This window comes from Aotus nancymaae, unplaced genomic scaffold (assembly GCF_030222135.1).
Source record: "Aotus nancymaae isolate 86718 unplaced genomic scaffold, 86718_ANA_hifiasm-v0.15.2.pri h1tg000079l, whole genome shotgun sequence".
Taxonomy (NCBI): domain Eukaryota; kingdom Metazoa; phylum Chordata; class Mammalia; order Primates; family Aotidae; genus Aotus; species Aotus nancymaae.
The window spans coordinates 27949840-27969238 of record NW_026988494.1 but is presented as its reverse complement, the minus strand read 5'-3'; the positions used below and the strand labels follow the sequence as shown (position 1 = coordinate 27969238).

The 19399-nt window shown below is 42.8% G+C and overlaps 1 protein-coding gene across 8 annotated transcripts in view; it reads right to left on the bottom strand.

Annotated features, from left to right (window-relative positions):
- The window catches only part of MSRA (methionine sulfoxide reductase A), a 368941-nt gene that overhangs the window by 104775 nt on the left and 244767 nt on the right, over nucleotides 1–19399 (bottom strand). For 7 of the 8 annotated variants that reach the window (XM_064368782.1, XM_064368783.1, XM_064368779.1 and 4 more), the window contains 2 exons: nucleotides 18148–18252; nucleotides 236–342 (listed from right to left, as the gene is read on the bottom strand). In XM_064368782.1, the coding sequence (XP_064224852.1) occupies nucleotides 236–342; nucleotides 18148–18252 (212 nt within the window). The remainder of the gene's footprint in view (nucleotides 1–235; nucleotides 343–18147; nucleotides 18253–19399) is intronic. The other variant, XM_064368780.1, reaches the window with a different exon arrangement.

Here is a 19399-nt window from a genome sequence, read left to right as displayed (position 1 = left end):
ACTGCTGGGATTATAGGCATGAGCCACTGGCCCTGGCCCAGGCCTACTCTTAAAGCCTCATTTAGCACATGTATTGGACACAGTGACTCCACTCCTAGAGGCTGATAGAAATTTCTAGGAGATGCGCAAATGAAATGCAATTCCACGTGCAAAGCAGCAGACTCCCCTCTAAAATCAGAACCTGGCCCTAGTCACGGTGGCCCGAGCCAGCGGCCAGGTGCCCAGGAGCCCCTACCTTCTGGTAGTCCTCTTTGGAGCTCAGGGCTGCCTCCATTTGCTTGGCGGAGGTCGGGTAGATGGCCGAGCGGTACCGAGTGCCATGGTCGTTGCCCTGGCGCATACCTGGGAAAGTAGAAAACAGAGAGGGTTACCTGATCACCAGGCAAAAGTGCCAGCATCCAACTGACCACAATGCTGAGACACTTTGACACTTTTCATATGGTCTCTGTGCCTGATGTGTTGCTAAGTGCTTAATTTTCTCTTTGCAGCATTTTCTTTAAACAAGCACGAAACGCACCTGTTTTGATTTGCCTGTTTTAATTATAACAAATGTCTTTGAACTCAGGTAAATTTATCACAGGTCTTAGATCAGTCTACATGTTCTATAAATATATACTTTTACATGAAATGTTTAAATAATGATCTCCAATTGTCACATGTAACGCACTGCGATACACATTATTTCCTTGGGTCCTAAGGAGACACCTGTGTGGAGGGTCTCATGATCCCTCCCTTGGCAGATGAGGAAACGATACAAGGTCTCTGCAAGTTCCTGGCACAGTGTTTGGCACGAGGCAGGAGTCCTACACCTACAACTAAAGTCATCCACCCAACGAAAGGAAAGCCTGCAACTTAAAGTCAGCAAAGACCATTTTCCACCTGTCTTAGCAGCTGAAGGGTGGCTGATGGTCAGTTTCTATCTGAGTGTGACAGCCACAGAGTTGCCATAGATCCCCAATATGTCATCATGAAAATGAACCAGGCACTGAGATTTAGGAATCAGACTCAGTATCATGTTCCAGCTAGTCACATTTTTAATACAGTCAGGGGAAAGAGACCAGCACGCATAAGCAAGCATTAGAGGTGTTACGGGAAAATCTGTGCAGGTTAAAAAAAATACAGGGGTTCAGCAAAGGGAGTGGGTAAGTTCATGTGATCAGTGGGGAAGGGGCCTATGTCTCAAAGGCTGCATCGAGGAAGCAACTCTTGTCTGGAGAAGGCAGCAGGTGGGCACCAAGGTGAAGGTAGAACAGAGGTAAGGATTGCGGAGCAGTGTGGTGCCTCCAGGGACTCAGAAGGAACGGGTACTGCTTGCGAAAGCAGCTGCAGCCCAGGCAGCATCTGTGTCAAAGCCCTGATGCCAGCTTCTCAAGAGGATGAGCATGTTACCCTCAAGCCTGAAGCCCAGATAAGAAAGATGCTTCACCAGGAAAGATGGTTGGAAGCTCAGCAGATTGAAAACCCCGAAGAACATCCAACATCAAGGAGTGGCTAGGAATACAAGTGGCCCTCCTTGTCTACCCACTGAATCACAAAACAAATGAAATATTTGACTGTCATAAATCAATCTAAACAGGCTTTATAATGCTGTTCTCCAGAGGGTAAAATTAACCAAAATTATATTTTGAGATAGGACAGAAAAATGTTATTGAATGGTAGAATAACCCCTATATGTCTTTCCTTTCTCTGTAAATATGTTCTCTGCAGCAGAAAGAATTCTTGTGTGCCGACTGTATGCTCTACACTCTGGAGGCTACAGAAGAATTAGGTCATAATCCCTGGTCTCAAGGAATAACCAGGACGAGGGACGGAGGGAGGGAGGGAGGGAGGGGAAGAGTAGTCACGAGCCTGACACTGCACTTCACCGTGCGAGGTCTCTGCCATCACTTCTTGTTTCATCCTCACATGAGCCCTGTGGAGAAGATATTCTTAACCCTCTTTGACAAAAAGGAAATTGTGGATCAGAGACATTAAGTGACCCACCTGAGGTCACATAGCAGGTAAATGGCTGTCCTGTAATTGAAATCTTGATCTCCCCAGCACCAAAGCCCTTTCTCCTTCCAAAATGAATGCATGAGATGTTACAGCAAAATAATCGAGGACAATGGAACAAAGTGCTTCTGGATGTGCGCTACCTGCTGGGGACGGGCATCCCAGCCCAGGGCCCAGAAATAAGGACAAGCTTGGAACGTTGTGACGACTGGGAAGAGGTAGGACAAGGTCTGACGAGGGGCCTGGGGGGTCATGAAGCTGGTAGGTTGGGCGTGTGACCACATAGGTATCTTGACAGGTCACGCCGGGGACCAGTGATGCATGGAAAGATAGACTCCCAGGAGCTACAGAATTCTCTGGAACCCTGAATGAGCATAACCATCAACCAACGACCCAGAGCTCCTTTCACACAGATACAGCAAGTGTTGCAAAGTTCACCGTGCTTTTGAAAAACTAAGAGGAAAAATTATTGACACTATTTGGCTGTCTTTATGTACCAGGAAAGCAAGCTATGGGCTTTCAGTGGTTAGTGGAAAGAGAATTACCGGCTCAGAAACAACATCTTGTGCTTAAAATTCTTCCATAGTACTTTATAAACTGATTAATGAGGACTGGGCTTTGGAGCATTCGTGATGAGGACTGACCTCCTGGCATCTACCAACTGCTTGAGATTTCTCCATCCACCTTCTCCAAAGAAGATTTTTAAAGGGACAAACAACCCTGAGACTGCTCTGAGGTTTTTCTCCCTCTTGGCAGAGCCAGAGGAAAACAGAAACGCTTCATCTATAGGGAAGCGTAAGATGATGACTTCTCTGCTTGGATGGCCTCTGAAGCCTCAGCTCATCTTTGGATACCAGCCCTGTTCTATCCATCCTGACTGGAGACGTGAGAAATGTGTCTAAACATGAGAACTTTAAAGGGAAGTTCATGCTGTGAGTTATTGCTAGGTGATCACTTTACGAGGTCCCAGGAGTTACCAGCTGATAGTGAACATCAGGACAAGTCAGGACCAACTCCTCAGGGTCTGATATCACTACCTCTATCTTAGGGAGCTTCGCAGGAGCAATCTCATTAGCAGGACTATCCATGTTGGCTGAAAATAGAGTGACTTCCACTAGCATAATCTCCACATTCTTCTCTTCTATAGACTGCCGCTAAGAGAAAATGGATCCTGCCTTATCGTCTGCTGCACCAAAGGCCACCTGCATGCTGCAGTGGCACAGGAAGACCCCAGGGATGCTGGCATTGGTGGGAGAGCTCACCCGGGTGCCGCTTCAGGGTGGCCTCCTGCCTTCTGCTGGAAAACAGGATCTGCGAAAAAACATACCATAGTGTCCTCAAGCCCTCCCCGCAGGTGGATGAGTCTGTATCCCTTACAGTGATAGATGGCACTTATTATCCAGGTGACCCTTTCTGGTACACCTAGCCTTTATCTTAGGTGCTTTCAGACAAGCCCTATGAATATGAAACCATCTCACTTTATCTGACGGAGAGGTTAATTCTGTCCATTTTAACTGACAGTTCATTTTTAATTTAAAACACTGAATAAATGAATGGGCAGCCCTCGTTTCATCAAAAGGAATGGAGGAAGGGAAGAGAACAAGAGGAGGAGGAGGGAGAGAGAGAGAGAGAAGGAGAGAGATCATCAAAGTAGCTGACAATCCTAGAGTCCTCACTATGTGCTAGGCACTGTGCTTTATTACATTATTCATCCAATTCTGCAAATACTTGGAGCACATTAGCAAACCCATTTCCCTGCCCCAAGATGAAACTGACACTCAGAGAGAGGTCAGTTGCCTGCTGAAGGTCAGTGCTGCATCTGGAACCATCTAACTCCCAAGTCCATAATCTTAACCACTATTATTCCCATTTATAAATAATATATAATTTAAATTAAAAAAAATAAAGTGGAATGTAGGGATCTATGAAAGATATTATGTGGCTCTTTTCTAAAAGGAAGACAGGCACATAATATGGTCACTGTCTATCATGTGTACAATGTTCTTTGCATTTTTTCATGCAGTGTGTCTCAAAGGAGATCAAATAATGTTGCTATATAACAGAGGTGCCAAATATTTATTCCATAGCCAAAAGAAAAAAGATCTTGATTTTCAGTAAAGTGTGCACATTACTTCTATAGCCATAAATAAATAATTTTGAAAAGATATGGTGATTTCTTCATAAAAGGTAAAAAGTTATCATAACGTGAATTTTGTTTGTGTAAAATGGAAATTCTATTTGTGCCTGGCCAAAGAAAATCTTTTAAACTATTATGTATCCTAGAATGTCTTCTGGGACTCCATGTCTGTTTATGCTCTAAAATTCCAAGTTTGGCCAAATAATGAAAATATTAGAAAATTTTCAAAATATTAAAATTTTCAGGTCATCATTGCAAGTCCAAATCTTAAAGTTTTATAGCAATGGGTCAAACAAAGTGCCCCGCTACATGAGATTTACAACGTACTTACACTGAAATCAGTACCCATCACACATGTGCACACACACTGACAAAGCTAGTTCACCATGGATAGTGTTCACATTATTAGCAGAAGTAGCAATTGACATATGATACCCCTGCAGTTTCCAGATTCAATTACAGAAAAGTACGTAAGACATAAATGTACAAAAGTACATAAAACAGACATGCACAGTTGTGTCTACTTTAATATTACTCTATTTACAATTATTGATTATAAAGTGAACACTTATATCACCACCACTAATGTCAAGAAAGAGAGTGTGGCCAGCACCCATGAGAGTCCTCCATGTGTCTCTATTGATGACAATGCCTTCCCTCTCTCTAGTTGTAACCACACATGGTTTTTGTAATAATTTCTTTAGCACATAGACATATTCAGAAAAAACCTAGCTTAGTTTGGCCTGTAATATTGTTTGACTGTGTCCCCTCCCAAATCTCATCTTAAATTGTAGCTCCCACAATCCCCACGTGTCATGGGAAAGACCTGGTGGGAGGTCATTGAATCATGGGGGAGTGGGTCTTTCCCATGCTGTTCTCATGATAGTAAGTCTCACGAAATCTGATGGTTTTATAAACAGCAGTTCCCCTGCACGCACTCTCTTGCCTGCTGCCATGTAAGACGTGCCTTTGCTTCTTCCTCACCTTTTGCCATAATTATGAGGCCTCCCCAGCCATGTGGAACTATAAGTCCATTAAACCTCTTTTTCTTTATAAGTGACCTAGTCTCAGGTATGCCTTTATTAGCAGCATGAGAACAGACTAATACAATACAGCCTGTTTTTAAAATTAATGGAAATGGAATTATACTATTGTTTGAATCTTTCACCTACAATTATGTTCATGAGATCCTTCCATTTTCTTCATTTTCATGGCTTCATAATATCCCATTGTATGAATGCACCACAATGAATTTATACATTCTATCCTTAATGAACATTACCAGCTTGGGGCTATAAAGAACATTCTTGACATGTACTCTTTTATACATATGCATGAGTTTCTCTTGAGTATATACCTAGAAATAGAACTGTTGGTGTATAGGGTTTGCATGTCTTCAACTTAACTACATGCTGAACCATTTTCCCAGAGTAGTTGTACCAATTTACAAAACCACATAAGTGCACAAGAATTCCTGGAGCTCTAAATGCTTGCCAATTCATTCAAGTCTGCTAATGTCAGACTTTTCACTTTTTGTCAGTCTGCTTGGTGTGTAATGGAATCTCACTTGATCTTAATGTGCATTCTCCTGATTAATAATAACATTAATTATCATTTTATATGTTTCTTTGCCATAATTCAAGTCCTTTGCCCATTTTTCTCTCAGCAGTGTCTTTCCTAAAAAAAAAAAAAATACTGCATAAATACTTAAATCTATTTTTTATATATTCTGAATACTAATCCTTGATCAAATATAATCTCTCTGTTCTTGGCATTTTCTTCATGATGTTTTTTGATGAACCAAGGTTGTGAGTTTGATATAGTTGAATTTATGAAATATTTTTCCTTTATGATTAGTGCTTTTGTGTCTTGTTTAGGAAATGCTTCCAAAACCCAAGGTCGTGATGATATTATCTACTTGAAGTTCCGTATGTTTGCCTTTGACATTTATGTCTTTAATCTACTTGGAATTGATTTTTGTGTAGGGTGTGAGGTAGAAATCCAATTAGCTTTTTTCCTGTAAGAAAATCATCTTATCACTATTGATTAAAAAGCCATTCTTTCCCCAGGACTATGAAATGCCAACTGTGCCATTTGTCATACTTTGACATGAGTGGGTCTGTTTCTGAACTCTCTATTCATCTGTCCCTACATCAGATTCACAATGTCTTAATAGCTGTAGCTTTATAATGACCCGATATCTGGAAGAAGAAGTCCTCCCATCTTCTTGTTTTTATGCAAGTGTCTTTGCTTTGCTTGGACTTTTGCACTTCCCTATAAATGTCGAGATTAGCTTTTAAGATTCACAAAAACAACAATAACAAAACTGTTGGTATCTATCTCATTTGGATTTGCACTGAATTTATAAAACAATTTGGAGAGAATTGGAGTGTTTACCAACCATAAACAAGACCCAGTATTAGATCTTCCAGCTGCCTAACTACTAAGCCAATGCCATAGTTTTCAAGATTTTTTGGTAGCATTCCACTTCAAGGTACCGATTCCTGGTAAATAAGTAAACCCTGAAATTCCTGTGGCTGGACACAGCAGAAGCCTCTTTCATAATCATGCAAAGCATAGTCAGTAAAAAGGAGATGGTAACAGTTCTGCTTCAGGAACTCTTCAGGGGCATAGGATGACAGAAGCTTCACCACCTTCAATATGTTGCTTCAAAGGCTTCCTCTTGGCATTCACATTCAGCAGGCAGACTGATATAGAGAGAAAAGTTCACAGATCATGCAGGAGGTTTTTTTGAGCCAGGTCTGAAAGCAGCATATGTCACTTCTGCCACATTCCACTGGCCAGAACTCAGTCACGTGGCCACTTCAAGGGAGAACAGGAATGTTGCCCAGCTGGGGAAAGGTAAATAGGTATCTAGTGGATTTTTCAATCAGTATACATTTCTTTCTTTCCTTGACTTACTACATGAGGCAGGACTCCCAGGCCAATGCTGATTAGAAGTTGCGATGGCATTCTCTCTAGTTTCTCAATGGTTCATCATTAAATACAGTGCTTGCTGTAGGCTTTTGCATATACTCTTTATCAGATTAAGAAAGTCATCTCTTAAATGTGTTTTTAATCATTTATGAACACTTAATTGTATTCAATATTTTTATGCATCTATTTCAATAATCATATGTATGTTTTTAAAATATCTGGTAAGGTGGTTAATTACATGGGTTAATAGTGAAATGTTAAACTAAGCTTGTGTTCCTTGGAGGAATCTAAAATTGGTCATGATGTATATTTTCTTTTATATTATTAAATTCAGTTTGCTAATACTTTGCATAGGATTTCTGCAAATAAGGTAAGGTATCCACTAGATACCTATTTGCATCATAAGTAAGATTGTCCTTTAATTTTCTTTTCTTACATAGTTAAGTTTTGGTATCAAGATTATGCAAGGATCATAAGATGGACTGCATCTCTCTCTAATCTCTTGAAAACATTATGAAGCCAGTGGTTTCTTTATTCAGTTTTATTAAACTATATTTTTAAAGAATTTATCTAACTTTTCAAATTTATTGACATAAAGTTCCTTATCATATCCTCCTGGTATCTGCAAAATCTCCCACATCTGTAGTGAAATCCCATTTTTTATTCCTAATATTGTATATTTGTGCCTTTTCACTCTTGCCTTGAACAACTTCCCAAAGCTTTATCAATTTTGTAGCCATCATGAAATACTGACTTTTGGCTTTTTTGATCTTCTGTTTGTTTGTGTCCCATTTCATTTCTTTCTGCTCTTCATTATTTCTTTATTTTATACTGTTTGGGTTCAATTTGTTGCTGATTTTCTAAATTCTTGAAATGGATGCTTAGCTCAGCTTTTCTTCTCTTCTAATATATGAATTGAAGGCTCTCTATTTCCCTCTGAGAACAGCTTTACTTACACCCTATCAATTTTAACATATAGTATTTTAGTTACCACTTGATTCAAAGTATTTTCCAATTTTCATCATGATTTATCTTTGATAAATAAGATATTTAGAATTTTTTTTTTTTGAGACAAGGTCTTACTCTGTTGCCCAGGCTGGTTTGCAGTGGCACAATCATGGCTCATTACCACCTCAACCTCGTGGGCGCAAACAACCCTCCCATGCCAGCCTCCTGAGTAGCTGGGACCACAAGCATGTGCCACTATGCCCAGCTAATTTTTAAAATCTTTTTTAGAGACAGAGACCTCACTATGTTGCCCAGGCTGGATTAAGTGATCCAGTAGTTGCCACTACTGGATTAAGTGATCTTCCCACCTCGGCCTCCCAAAATGCTGCAATTACCGGCATCAGCCATAAACACCTGACCAGAAGTTTTTAAATTCCCTAACACAAGAGGATTTTTTCGATTCCTTTTTGCTACTCATATCTAGCATACTTTCATTTTGGTAAGAGAAACAAAAGCTATACAATTTTAATCCCTTTGACACATACTGGGCATTTTATGGCCTGGAATACGTTCCATGTGTGATTGAGAAGGTGCACCCCCAGGTGTGGGGTACAGTGTCTTATCAAGTCCGCTGGGTCAAGTGCTGGAATTGTGTCATCACTCCCTCTACGTCCTTAATAAGGCTCTCAAAGCTCACATTTTCTGGCATTAACAAGTTTGCTCAGAATAAAGATATATCTAACGCTCTGCTTACCTGTTCTGGGTTCCTGTGTTGTCTTCTATTTTAACATGGTAATTCTCAGAGTTCTGTCAGCTCTTTGATGTGATGCATTTAATATGGTTTTTTTTTTTTCCTTTTTTTGTATTTTATTCAACATTTGGAGCTGCTTTCAGTGGGCGATTTGGTCTGAATAACCAAGCTTCCCATTCCTGGAACCTAGAAATCCTAGTTCCTGCCAGCATTATCAGCTCTGATTGTTCTCTGACCTAATTCAGTACTCTTTTATGTAAAGTCTAGTAATTCTTCTGCCTTTATTTCTTTTTATTGATTTCATACCACTTTAGCAATGTATTCAAATTCCAAATGACCTAACCATTACTATCTAAGATATGTGACACCCTTCCTGGCTAAAAGTTTTCAAAAGCCTGAATTATTTGAACTTCTCTGTCTTGCAAATCCTTAACAGGATTATAAGATTGTAATGGACATCACAAGGAGTTCAAGATCAGCAGATACTGGGCTGCTGTTTCTGGTTGTAGTGGGGCATGTTTTCTGCTCTCTGATGCCATAGTGCAGCACTGTGGGGCCATGTGCCACCCATCAGAAAGGACACAAGGCTCGGAGGTTAGCCCTTAAGTCCAAATTCCATCTCTGTCAAACAATACAGTAAGTGGCTTGTGCCAAATCACTCCCCTCTCTGGGCCTATTTGTTCATCTATAAAATGGGTCTCAGGTTCATAGGTGGTTTTAAGGATCAGAGGGGATCATGTACACATGAGCACTCAGCATCGTGCGTAGCCCAGGAAAGACCCCAGTCAGAGTCTGTCACTCAGCATGCAGCCACCAAACCCTTGTAGCACTAGAAAGGAAAAATGCTAAATATAAGCTTTACAGTATTATATAACAGAGGGATTTAAAAGTACAAATAACACTTTTGCAAACGGCGAAGATACTATGAACATGTATGATAATGTTATACAAAGGAAAGTGTGACTGAAGGAACAATTAATAAAAATATCTGTTAAATTCTTTGTTTCATTTTTCTCTGTTTCTGAAATTCTTAAAAGAATGAAATCCCTTTCAGAATTCATAATGCTGGGTTTGGGTCGTTTTTGCATTTTATATGTGTGCAGCTGTGCCTCCACTCTGAGTATGCACATCTGCTCATTAGCAATACAATATCATCCCCACTGTCTAATTATTTGCAGATGATAGAGTCCTTATATACGGTCTAAAAAAAGGATAGTCCTTCAAAACTGGTGACTTATTTTAAAAAACTAACTTCAAAGGGTCAGCACAAGGAAGTTCAGATATTACTGGCAAGTTCAAATATACGAACGACAGTATTTTACTGCTGAGTTGATGGGGAACAGAAGGAAAATAGGATTTGTCTGCCTTCAATGAATGTTTCCCAGTAGACAGCACAGGGGGCCTGCTTCTCCACAGCGCACCTGGGAAGAGGCTTGGGAGCCAACCTCCTGAACATGGAGTGGACCCATCCCACCCAATTCTCTGGGACCACCTGGAAAAAACCCTCCTGGAGCACGGCTTCGTGGTGAGTGCACACGTCTGGCAGGGGAGCCCATGTGGCCCAAGGACACCAAGTAGAGAAGAGTCCTTGGAGGTTCTCTAGTTCCAAGCACAGGCTGAGGAGCCTCACAGAATCCCCAGCTCATGGTAAGGTCAGGATGTGTGGCCCTGGGGCCCCAGCAAACCCAACAGCAGAGATGGTGCTGCCCACGGGAGCAAACCAGACCAAGCCTTCTGAGGACAACTGGGAGCCGTGCTGCAGGTGGAAAGGGGTGAAGAGGAGCTGATTGAGGATAAAGGGTGTGCACCAAGAATAGGAAGCCATCAGGGGTAATCAGAACATGAGTTGAGGAAAAATGATAGAGAACAAGCAGAGAAATACTGGGATTCACGAAGGAACAAGACAAACAAACAGCAGCTGGTGGAAGCGGCCCTTCCACAGGCAGTACGAGCGTGGCAGCTATTACAGAGTCGGCGCTTATTCCGCACCAGGCGCCACGCTCTGCACTGCAGGCTCCACTCCCGGGTGTACAGATGCAGAAACAGAGGTATACTCACTAGTTCAAAGAGAAAACATTTAACACAAAGCCCACCTTCTAGAGGAGTCAGCGAATAAGCAATAAACAAGTCAACACACGATTCTACCCCATGATGAGAGTTAGGAAGGAGAGGACGATGGTACAGAAGTTCGTGGGTGTGAGGGCTGGGAGTGCTAGTTTAATTAGGGTGGGCAGGGAAGACCTCTCTGAGGATGACATCTTCAGCTGAGACCTAAAGGAGGAGCCAGTCACATAGCTCTTGCTCTCCTCCATCCTGGAGCAAGGGACAGCAATATTTACTAAGCAGCCCTTAGGGGCCAGTCTGAGCGGTAGATGTTTTATAATCCTAATTTCATTTAATCCTGACTATAGCCCTATGAAGTAGGGATCACTGTGATCACTGTCTTTGCTTAGCAGAAGAGAAGCAATGAGGTTCCAAAGACGTGCAATCTTGCTTGATGTTGGTGGCAGACCAAGAGCTATGAACAGACTGAGCACTACCTGCAGGCTGCAAGGCAAGAAAGAGCTCGAGTCATCTAGGAATGGAACAGATGAGGGCCACGGTAACTGAAAGGCAGTGAGCATGGATGCGGCGGCGTCGGGGGAGAACAGCAGCATGAACCAAGGTTGGAAAGGCAAGTGATAATCAGGTAATCCCAGGCCACACTGTAAAGAGTCTGGATCTCATCCCAAAGAAAATGGGCAACCAGCAAAGTGCTTTAAGCCAGAAGGAGCCACATCTGGTTTTGTGTTTTTAACAGGGCATTATGGAGCAGGGAATGAGAAAGGGTGAGACAGACCAGTTAGGAGACGGCTGGAGGACCCGGGTGGTCCAGTGGATAGAGAGAGAAATGAGACCTGTCCACATAGCAAGTGCAGGGCCCACCTGGTTCACAGCCATGACATCTCTGACCCCAGGGTCCATACTCTTAACAACAGGTTTGATTGAAGATGTTTTACTTAAGGAAACACTGTAATTAAGGCTTTAAGAGGGATGACTGGGAGTTCATCACCAGCTTATATATGAGGCTGTGTTAGTTAGGATACATGTTCAGCGACTGTAGAGAAGGAGAAAAAGAAGCCTAAAATGAACCAAAATAGCAGTATTTAAACAAGAATTCTTGCCTAAAGATCCAGCCTGGGAGGGTGACTCTGGCTCCTCAGTCTTACGGCTCTAGTAGGACAAGGGTCAGGCTCCATCCCTGGTCTTCATGACGGTCCACCACTTCAGCCGCACACTAACTTGTGGGAAGGGAGGAAGTGGAAGAGAACACCCCTTCCACTAAGGCCACAAACCCAGAAGCCGCACGCTGTCACTTCTACTCAGGACCCCGTAGTCAGAATTTTGACATGTGGCCAACTTAGCTCTAAGGAGTCTGAGGGATTTTGCCTTTATGGGTGGCTGCACACCAGCTAAAATTCTAAAATTACACAGATGGGGAATCCCCAATATTGGGGTCAAGCAGCAGTCTCAGCCAGACGCCTCTGCAGAAAGGCCACTGCTCCCCAAGGAGTACACCAGAGCAGTTTCCAGACCACTCCAAAGCACTCACTGACCTTTGATGTGAAGTCGTCTGGGAAGGCTTGGAGTGGCCACAAGAGGTCCACACATCCGACTGTGTATCAGGCATGACCTAGAGCCTGGAGAATGCATCATGTGTACAATATTTCTGTTTTTCAGAAGTACATGACGTGTTAGTGGTGAATGTAATAGGCATGCAATTTAAAGTATAATTAAATCCATTGTAGCATTTTAATATATTTGCTTTTTAAAATACACTAAAGGCACAGTTGTTATCTTTGGAGGATCCATAAAAATGTGCATCCCAGCTGGGCACGGTGGCCATATCTGTCTTCGAAGCACTTTGGGAGGCTGAGGCAGGCGGATTGCTTGAACCCAGGATTCAAGACCAGCCTGGGCAACATGTCAAATTCTTTCTCTACCAAAAATACAAAAGTAAGTTGGGCATGGTGGCATGCACCTGTCGTCCCCGCTACTCGGGAGGCTGAGGTGGGAGGATGGCTTGAGCTTGGGAGGCAGAGGTTACAGTAAGCTGAGATGTGCCACTGCACTCCAGCCTAGGCGACAGAGCAAGACCATGTCTCAAACAAACAAACAAACAAAAATATGCATCCTTAAAAGAGGTCCTCATAGTTGGGAAGCTTGGATTCCTCTAGAGTAGGGAAAAGAAAATAGACCTGAGCTTTAGACAGAGCTGCATCCAAATACTGCCACCAACATCAAGCGAGACTGCGAGTCTTTTGAACCTCATTGCTTCTCTTCTGCTAAGCAAAGACAGTGATCCCTACTTCATAGGTCTGTGGTCAGGATTAAATGAAATTAGGATTTTAAGACTGGTCCTAAGAGGTGCTTAGTAAATGCTCTCCCTTGCTCCAGGACTGAGGAGAGCAAGATAGGTTGCAATTGAGAAGTCAGACTTAGTGGGTGAAGTCACAAAAAACTGCAGACTCCCTGCCTTGTATACCTGTAGCTCGGCCCGAGGCACCCAGTTTCAGTTTGTGCCCTGTATCCTCTGCAGGACTAGGAGGTCTGAATTTTATTTTTCACTCACAGGCCATACTAGTTAGGAGAATACAGACCAGGCATGAAGTGCTGGGACCTGAGCCAGTTCTTTTGATTACTGTGTCAGTAGCAACCGTAAGGAGGCTTTTAAGCAAGGATCCACCAGCCTCACCACCACTGTCAGCACCAGCAGGTCCCAGAAGACAACATAAACAATGCTGAACTCTTTCCAACCAACACAAGAGACACAAGAATCTCTGTGGGTAGAAAACCCACACTTTAGTAGGTGGAGGGTAAATACTTTCCCAGAGAAAGAATCAAGGGCAACACGGATGTAAGAATAAATGTAAAATTAAAATCTGATGGAATTGTATTGTTGTGTTGAGAAAGACGTGACAATACCTGGCACTGGCATGGCACCTTACCATTTTCATGCTATTTTATTTAATTCTTATATCAGCCCATCAAGTCAGCAGTATAGGCATTCATTCATTTCTATCCCTTTCTTCATAGATGAGAAAAATGAAGGCTCAGGTTGGGTAAGACACTTCTCAGGGTAGAAACTGAAAAGGTATTGACCTTTGATGTGAAGATGTGCCCAGGAAACACATCTCCTTGGCCAAGTTCATGTGGTTGGGAAGGGGCCAGATCAGGGACCAGAACCCAAATCTCCTAAATCTCAGGCTCCCACCATATGGCCTGGAAACGGTGGGAGTCTGGGCACCCCATGGCTAGGAATGTGCATGTGCTAGTCCATCCTCAGAACCCTAAAGGAACTGTCTTCATCCCATGAGCAAGAAAGAAGGCCAGAATAGAACCTATCGGCTGAAACAGTGGGATTCAAATGTTTCAGCAAAAGTAGAGGTTCTGGGGTAACTGGTAAATTAAGTTACTGTCCACATGAGTAATGCTGCTAGCATGTCTGTCACTCCTCCTTAGGCTCATCCATGGAGTGGCATCGTCATCAAACTCACTGAATAATGGCTGTGGAATAACAGATCTCAGGCCTCACCTATACCTTAAAAAGCCTGCACCTTCCAATCTCTCACTAACCAGCTTTGCTCCCTTCAAAATGACAGACTATGTATGGGGACTTCATCCAGTCCATTAGGGCAGATACTGTGAGAGCAGCTTCAGTACTTTGAAGCAGGAAAGAACATGCTGAGTGTTCTCTGTTTAGCCTATGCCATGAAGATCTGATTTCACTGAAAGGGGACTCGAAGCTTAAATTCTTGCTGTTTCTACTATAGTAAGATCATTGATATCAGCAAGAATCTCCACGTTTGCAAATATTACTGGTTCTCCCACAAAATCCTGTAAGTTATACCTAAAAAATTTAAGTGGCTCCTTCAAGTACTTAATGACTTTAAAAAAAGGTACTAAAATCTTTCAACATGCTAATTAAAATTCATTCCTCTTGAGTCATATTGCTGTGGAGAATCATGTTTCCCGGGCACATCTTCACAGCAAAGGTCAATGCCTTTTCAACTTCTACTCAAGTTTTGGCTTTTTGTTGACCAGCAGTTCTGGCACAGACAAGAGCATTGCTCAAGTAGTTTTAGTAATCACTTCCTTTTGTTTCTGAAAAGAACCTGGAACAGGTCACTGCCTCACAGATTAGAGTCACCACCAAATCCAAACTGCCACTCTCTTTAAAAATGTCCATTTTCATAGTAAGAACAGTCAGTCTTACACATCTTCACCACCCTCGTCTTCTCTAGTGGTGGCTTTCTCTTGAAGACCAACTTTTAATGTGAAACATGACAAGTTGCCATGTGACCTCAAGTAGAGACTTAAGCAGCTGTGGTCGGATGTGGTGAGTGAGTGACAGCCAAGTTCATTTGTAGCCTGGCTGTCCCCTGCCTCAGGCCCATCCTTCAAGGATCAGGCTTCAAATTCTGACCTTGGAAAAATGACACTTGACATGTGTCATTGTTTTAGACCTTCAGGGTTTCCTGGGGATATCAACTCCATTGACACCAGAGTTATCCTGAACGTATGCATTGGTTATTGTTTATTTTTTGCTTTTAATGTTTCAATGCTAACATGTACTTATTTTAATGATTTCATGTTAACATTTTAGTCTGTGGTTTTGTGTGCATTTATCTGTATGCTCATTTGATCTCGGCATATTGGAATTAACTATTGTCTTCCAGTAGGAATGTGTTTTTCACATGCATTAACCAAGAGGCTGGATACTCCTGCATATCCCAGATGCCTTAGCGATTCAGCACACCTGGTGACCGGGTGCAGTGGCTCACGCCTGTAATCCCAGCACTTTGGGAAGCCAAGGCGGGCGGATCACTTGGGGTCAGGAGTTCAAGACCAGCCTGGCCAACATGGTAAAACCCCGACTCTAATAAAAATATGAAAAATTATCCAGGCATGGCGATGTGCACCTGTCATCCCAGCAATTTGGGAGGCTGAGGCATTGCTTGAACCTGGGAAGTGGAGGTTGCAGTGAGCCAAGACTGCACCACTGCACTCCAGCTTGAGTAAAAAAAAAAAAAAAAAAAAAAAGGAAAAAAAAATAAAAAACAAAAATCAAAAATAAAAGGGCACCTGGCAAATAAAATGAGCATAAGACTGTTTGGACTGAATGGGTGGATTAGTAAGGACTGTTATTACTGCTGCATGTAATAGAAACTAACAAACTAGCTTAAGAAAAACAAAGCCGAGGGAGTAGAGGTTCCTGATGGAGGATCTCTCCCCCTTCCCTTAACTAACCAACATCACCTGCCCTTCCTTACCTCTTCCTCATCTCTGGGGAGGCCACTGACCTGCAGAAGGAGATGGTCCATAAGAGAGGCAGAAGGGTGGGGGCCAGAGATTGGAGGGGTCCTGGGGCAGTCAAGTTTGCCCTGCAATGGTTGATGAGTGGTTCTCCAAATTTAGTCGGGGAGACTGGATCACACTACAACCTTAGGCACACCCTTGCCTTGCTTTGGTCTTTATATTGCCACCTATGATGGGAAGATCTGGAAAATCTTCTTTTTTAACTCCAGAGACACCACCATTACAAAGACAGAGCCCATGGAAGGCCAACTGATGAACGAAGAGGTGACTTCTCTCAGCCCAAACCCTCATCACAGTAGTATTCCCCCTGAGGTTCAGGGGCCGGTATTAGCAAGCGAATTATTCAATGAAGATGTGATAAGATGAGAGCATTTAAGAGAGGTATGGAGAGAGAAGCTCAAGACAGGCGTGGCCTTCTTTATAATTCTGCCAAGCCTAAGCCTAAGGAGATTCCAGCAGGACATGGCATTACAGTTGGCCACGTTAAAGGCCACAGACCTGGCCTGTCACCTACATGACTTCAGGCCTTGCCTGGGCCTCTGATACGTATCTTCACTGATGATTTTGGAGCTGTTAGCAACTTCCTCTGACCCTTGGTTTTGACAGTCAAATGGCTGAATGTCTGTCCCATCTGGATTGATGACTTACCAGAATGAGCAAGTGGCTGTCACCACCCTGATTTATGATCCTCACCAGCAGAGCTTCCTGCAGAACCAAAGCTGTCTAGGCCCGCAGACCTGCCTTCCTACATGATGTGATGTCCCATATCCCCAGGTAGGGTGACACGTGAACCTTCTGATTAGACTGCTCTTTCCCTACCCTGCCTCATCCCTCATCCCTCTTCCACCAGGTACCCATTCCCCCATATCAAACCAGACTTTGCTGTCACGGAAATCCTGTCCCTGGCCTCTTTCCTAGGCCCAGACCTCTAGGTCCCCAACTTCCCGGATAGATCTGCCTGGATCCCGGACCTGCCTTACCCTGCTCGAGTTTGTCACTTTGCTGCTCTTGCCTCACCTCTGACCTTTGCCCTCTGGTAGATCACCCTCGAATGGGATGGTTCTTAAAACCAGCACTCAGGACCCACCAACCTCTGTGCTGCTGCGGGCATACTAAGATTCCACCATGAAGCACAATATACATTTGGAGAAAAACTTTACTCATCAAGAAATAACCAACACCCATATCCACCACACAAAAATCTAACACCAAAGGGAAAATGCTTTTGCGAAATAAACTGATTGCCAAATGAACAGGGTTTGTGAAAAATCACAACTATTACATGGACTTTTTAGTTCATAAGCTGCATAATATCAGATCATCACACTGGCAAAGCAGGGCCTGTAAGGCTGTTAGGATGATCTGGAAATTGCTTTATTATTGAATATTACAATGATATTTGCCAACATGGAATATTTTGCTTGTGTGTGCATTCAAATAAAATTTCCAGCCACCATTGTGGAAATATATTAATATCTCCACATAACAAATTCCAAAGAGGACAAATGAAATATTTAAATGAGCAAGCTTTGTGGACCTACTGAATACTGCATTTTACCTTTATGTTCTTCTTTATCACCCACAGGCATTTAAAAAAAAAATCAAACCTGATAACGTCAAAAGACGAGAAAGGCTAAACTCAGAGAAATAAAGAAACCATAAATCAGGAAAACTTTGGAGCTGCTAGAAAGACACTTTAATTTTGTAGACAAAAGACTGCATTAAGGAGGAATAATGCAATAATCAAAGGTGAACGGATCGCTATTGTCTAGCGTCTTCCTCTGTGGGAATTTTCCCATCCCTGACAGCTGTAAGGGGGGCAGGGGTGCTGAATGTGGCTGTGCCTTTATTCTCTCACCCTTTTTCTCCCCAGCCCCTCCTCTCCTCCATCAATAAATGTCTGCAATCATATTCTTAAGCTCCTGTGTGATTTCAAGGTTCATCTCTTCCATGCAGCTCAAACACTAATTATCCCAGCTGTAATTAGTAAGATAATTAAATACTGGCTCACTCATCACTCTACCTTGGGTCGGGTCGTGATTCTCCCAGAAGACCTTGAGCAGTTCCTCAAAACTGATGTGTTCTGGCTGGTACACAACTCGGACGACTTCTGCATGGCCAGTTTTTTCTTGGAAGAAACAGAATGTACAACCGAAATTTACCGACAACATCAGTTTATTGCAAGTTATTTGTTCACAAAAAAACCAACAGACAAAAGCTGAAACTCTTCCCTCTGAATGAAGAATGGAAGCATGATTAGACTTTAGCTACCAGTCTCTCTCAAGGCTCTGTCATTGGTTCTTTTTCCAAAAAGCATACAGTTCTCCTCTAGTGAGCTTGCTGCAATGACGATTTTGACACTGTGCTCTAATAAATTGTTTTAAGTTCATGAAAAAGCAAATGTAGGTTTTCAGGCTTCTATGCTCACTCTTAGGAAATCTTATGGATCCACCCTGATATAGCGCCCAAGATTTGAAACTCTGCAAAGGGAAAGAGCCAGTTTATTTTTATCATCACTCCATGCTATATGTAGTGAGCTCAGCTGCACCGCAGTGAGATGGTGCTAGGGAGAGAAACCTGGAAAAAATAGGCTGATCACTCATTCACATGAGATGAGTGAGTTAATGAAGGGACATACTTGCTGTGCTGTTAACAGTGGGACAAGGGTCAGATTTAAATACCCAGTAGGGTGGTAAGTGTTTTCTCAGCCTAATTCGTCTCTGTAGTAAACAATGATTGTGGCATATGTCTCCGTGCAGGATCCTCTGTAAGTAGGCCTTTTCTCAATGGTGGTCCTGAGGGTTTGGTGGATCACGGGTGGGTATTTGCAGTACTGCTTGCTCCTACGGAATCCATGTCCTTCCTTATTTTACAGTCTTAGAACATGGCAAATAAGAGATCCCTCCATACTAAGATCACTTGGCTATATAAATTTGGTTTCTGTTTTCAGTCACCGTATGTGTAGTAAAGAACTTGGCCAGCCAGGTGCAGTGGCTCGTGCCTGTAATTCCAGCACTTTGAGAGGCCAAGGTGGGTGTATCACCTGAGGTTAGGAGTTCGAGACCAGCCTGGCCAACCTGGTGAAACTCTGTCTCTACTAAACAAAAAATTAGCCAGGCATGGTGGCAGACACCTATAATCCCAGCTACTCAGGAGGCTGAGGCAGGAGAATCACTTGAACCCAAGAGTCGGAAGTTGCAGTGAGCTGAGATTGTACCATTGCACTCCAGCCTGGGCAACAAGAGTGAAACTCCGTCTCAACAACAACAAAAAAG